The sequence below is a fragment of the Hypomesus nipponensis genome, chromosome 2, assembly GCF_054491055.1.
Source record: "Hypomesus nipponensis isolate SF chromosome 2, ASM5449105v1, whole genome shotgun sequence".
In the NCBI taxonomy this organism is placed as follows: Eukaryota; Metazoa; Chordata; class Actinopteri; order Osmeriformes; family Osmeridae; genus Hypomesus; species Hypomesus nipponensis.
Window position 1 is genome coordinate 16,610,732 of NC_140362.1, and position 2,212 is coordinate 16,612,943.

General features: G+C 39.3%; 1 protein-coding gene across 1 annotated transcript; it reads left to right on the forward strand.

Moving 5' to 3' along the window:
* Window positions 1-246: 246 nt before the first annotated feature.
* On the forward strand, window positions 247-1,775 carry LOC146301043 (uncharacterized). Its single transcript, XM_084669145.1, has 3 exons — window positions 247-554; window positions 732-986; window positions 1,654-1,775. Exons 1-3 carry the CDS (start codon window positions 266-268, stop codon window positions 1,773-1,775), a joined length of 666 nt encoding a protein of 221 aa, XP_084525271.1. The 5' UTR covers window positions 247-265.
* The last annotated feature ends 437 nt before the right edge of the window (window positions 1,776-2,212 follow it).

Here is a 2,212-nt window from a genome sequence, read left to right on the forward strand (position 1 = left end):
CAGTATTTAGTCAACAAAGATGTTTTGTGGACCAATCATCTCACTTTGGAAGAAACAGCTGTGGAATAGTTTTATATTTTGTTACCTTCTTTCAGGTGAGAATTTAATTCGATGTTATCATGTTATAACAGGGAGTGATAATTTACTGGACTAAATACTGCTGCTACTCAATAACTGTCTAAAATCTGTTTTGTCAGGTACCTGGTCACAGATTAACGTTGTCCAGCAACCGGATGTGGTTTTAATCAAACAGTGTGGAAATGCCATGTTAAACTGCCTATTCCTACATACCCCCGACATGAAAGTTTCCAACAACCCGATTCTGTACTGGGAGTTTATGAGTCAGAACCAATCAAGACTGTTGCCCAACCATGAGCCACGATACAACGGCCGTGTGGATGTTCTGGACAATGTCCAAAGTTCACCCAACAAGTCTATTCTCTTTAGGAACGTTCAGTGGGAAGACAGTGGGAAATACCAATGCATGCTTTCATATGAGAAGGATGGAGATAGTGAAAGGAAGAGGGGAGCAGGAGTTAAACTCTTAGTTTACGGTAATTACACATCTTTCAATTGATAAGATGTAGCTATCACCTTTTAACAAGGTGGGGTATTTTTTATAGAGCATTTTAAATGATATAAATGTTGAAACAAAGTGTTGCTTTTTGCAAAGGATCAGATATCATCTGATGTGTGTGTGTGTGTGTATGTATGTCTGTCTTGTGTTCCAGATTCTGCTATCTTTGATGTCCTTCCTGGGAGTAAGAACCAGCTCCGGTGTGCCATAAATGTCTCTCAGGATCCAGGATTTATCTTGTCAATGTACCATAATGGAGTGCCAATAGACACAAGAAGAAATGACATCCTCTTTAGCCATTATAGGCAGCTGTCTGTAGACATCCCGTTGAAGCAGGCTGGTAACTATGAGTGCAAGCTTAACCTGGCATCCAAACTGATACTGAACCACAACTACTCTTATTATCCTGGTAGAGTATACTTCAATTACATTTATTTTGACCACATTTATTTCTGGGCGTTGTTAAGAACTGGAGGTGGTGGTGGGGGGGGGGGGGGGGGGTTGCTGGCAGCAAGATATTTAACCTTGATACTTTAATCCCAGTAGAGATGTAAATAAAGTAATCAGCATGTTGAAGAGATAAGATTTCTAATCCATTAAGTTGCATAGTAATAATTTTAACAAAACTGTGTTTTGAAGGCCTTCAGCTATTATTTAGAAACACAGATTTGGGACAAATTAATCTGTATTAAGACTTTTGTAAATCTATTCCAAGATGATGGTGCAAAGTACATAAAAGTTACAAAACACTATTTAGACATTGGGAACAATTAACAGGATAAAGTCTTGCAAACGCAGAGGGTATTCAACCCACACACAAAAAAAACAAGGAAGTTAGGGATTCCAAGTTGGCTTTGTAAATAAAATAACACAGGGACTAAGCCTTTGATTAAGCAAAGGCCAGCCAACCCTTGCTACAATCAGTAGACCACAAATCCCTTTAGGCCTCACAAAACGTTAAGCATAAAAAAGAAACAGTAGTTTAAAGAGTATAAGGGCTAGAGTGTAAAAAGTATAACATCAACAAAGGTGTATGATTCTCACACTTCTTTATTTTCTGGTCTTGTGTTCTCCAGAAGAGAAGATTCTCCCCGAGCCTTGGATCCTGTACGTGGCAATCATCTCAATCCCTTTCACTGGAATTTTTATCCTGCTCACTGCCTGTGTCTTTAAGTTTAGAAGCAGGGGCGTTGTATAGGGGGGGGGGAGTTAAGACAATTCCAAGGGCCCCTGACTGACAGGGGCCCCCAAAAATTGAAAAACTAATTGAAAATATAGCTGCAAGCATTGATTCAGGTTCCTCCGCAAAATATTATAAACATTTACACTGTAGAAGATCGAGACTTGGACAACAAGGGAGCAAAACTACTTAATGTTTGGCCAACAACAATAGGCAGAACGGGGATTTGAACTCATGAGCATAAGGTTACACGTTAGTCAAATCAAATCAAATTTATTTGTATAGCCCTTTTTACACGCAAGCATGTCACAGAGGGCTTCACATACGCTCATAGAAATGCCCCTCAACCAACCTAAACCCTCAAGGTTACTGTCTCCAGCCTCTCTGATACACACCAAATGCTGAGTTTTTATGATTAGTAAGGGCTGAATATTAACTTTCCATAGGATATTGAA

Excerpts from the sequence above, each read along its gene's own strand:
- LOC146301043 (XM_084669145.1), top strand. The coding sequence starts at position 266 with ATGTTAAACTGCCTATTCCTACATACCCCCGACATGAAAGTTTCCAAC. Across the intron at positions 555-731 it reads AGTTAAACTCTTAGTTTACG|ATTCTGCTATCTTTGATGTC; the intron begins GTAATTACACAT and ends CTTGTGTTCCAG. Across the intron at positions 987-1,653 it reads CAACTACTCTTATTATCCTG|AAGAGAAGATTCTCCCCGAG; the intron begins GTAGAGTATACT and ends TGTGTTCTCCAG.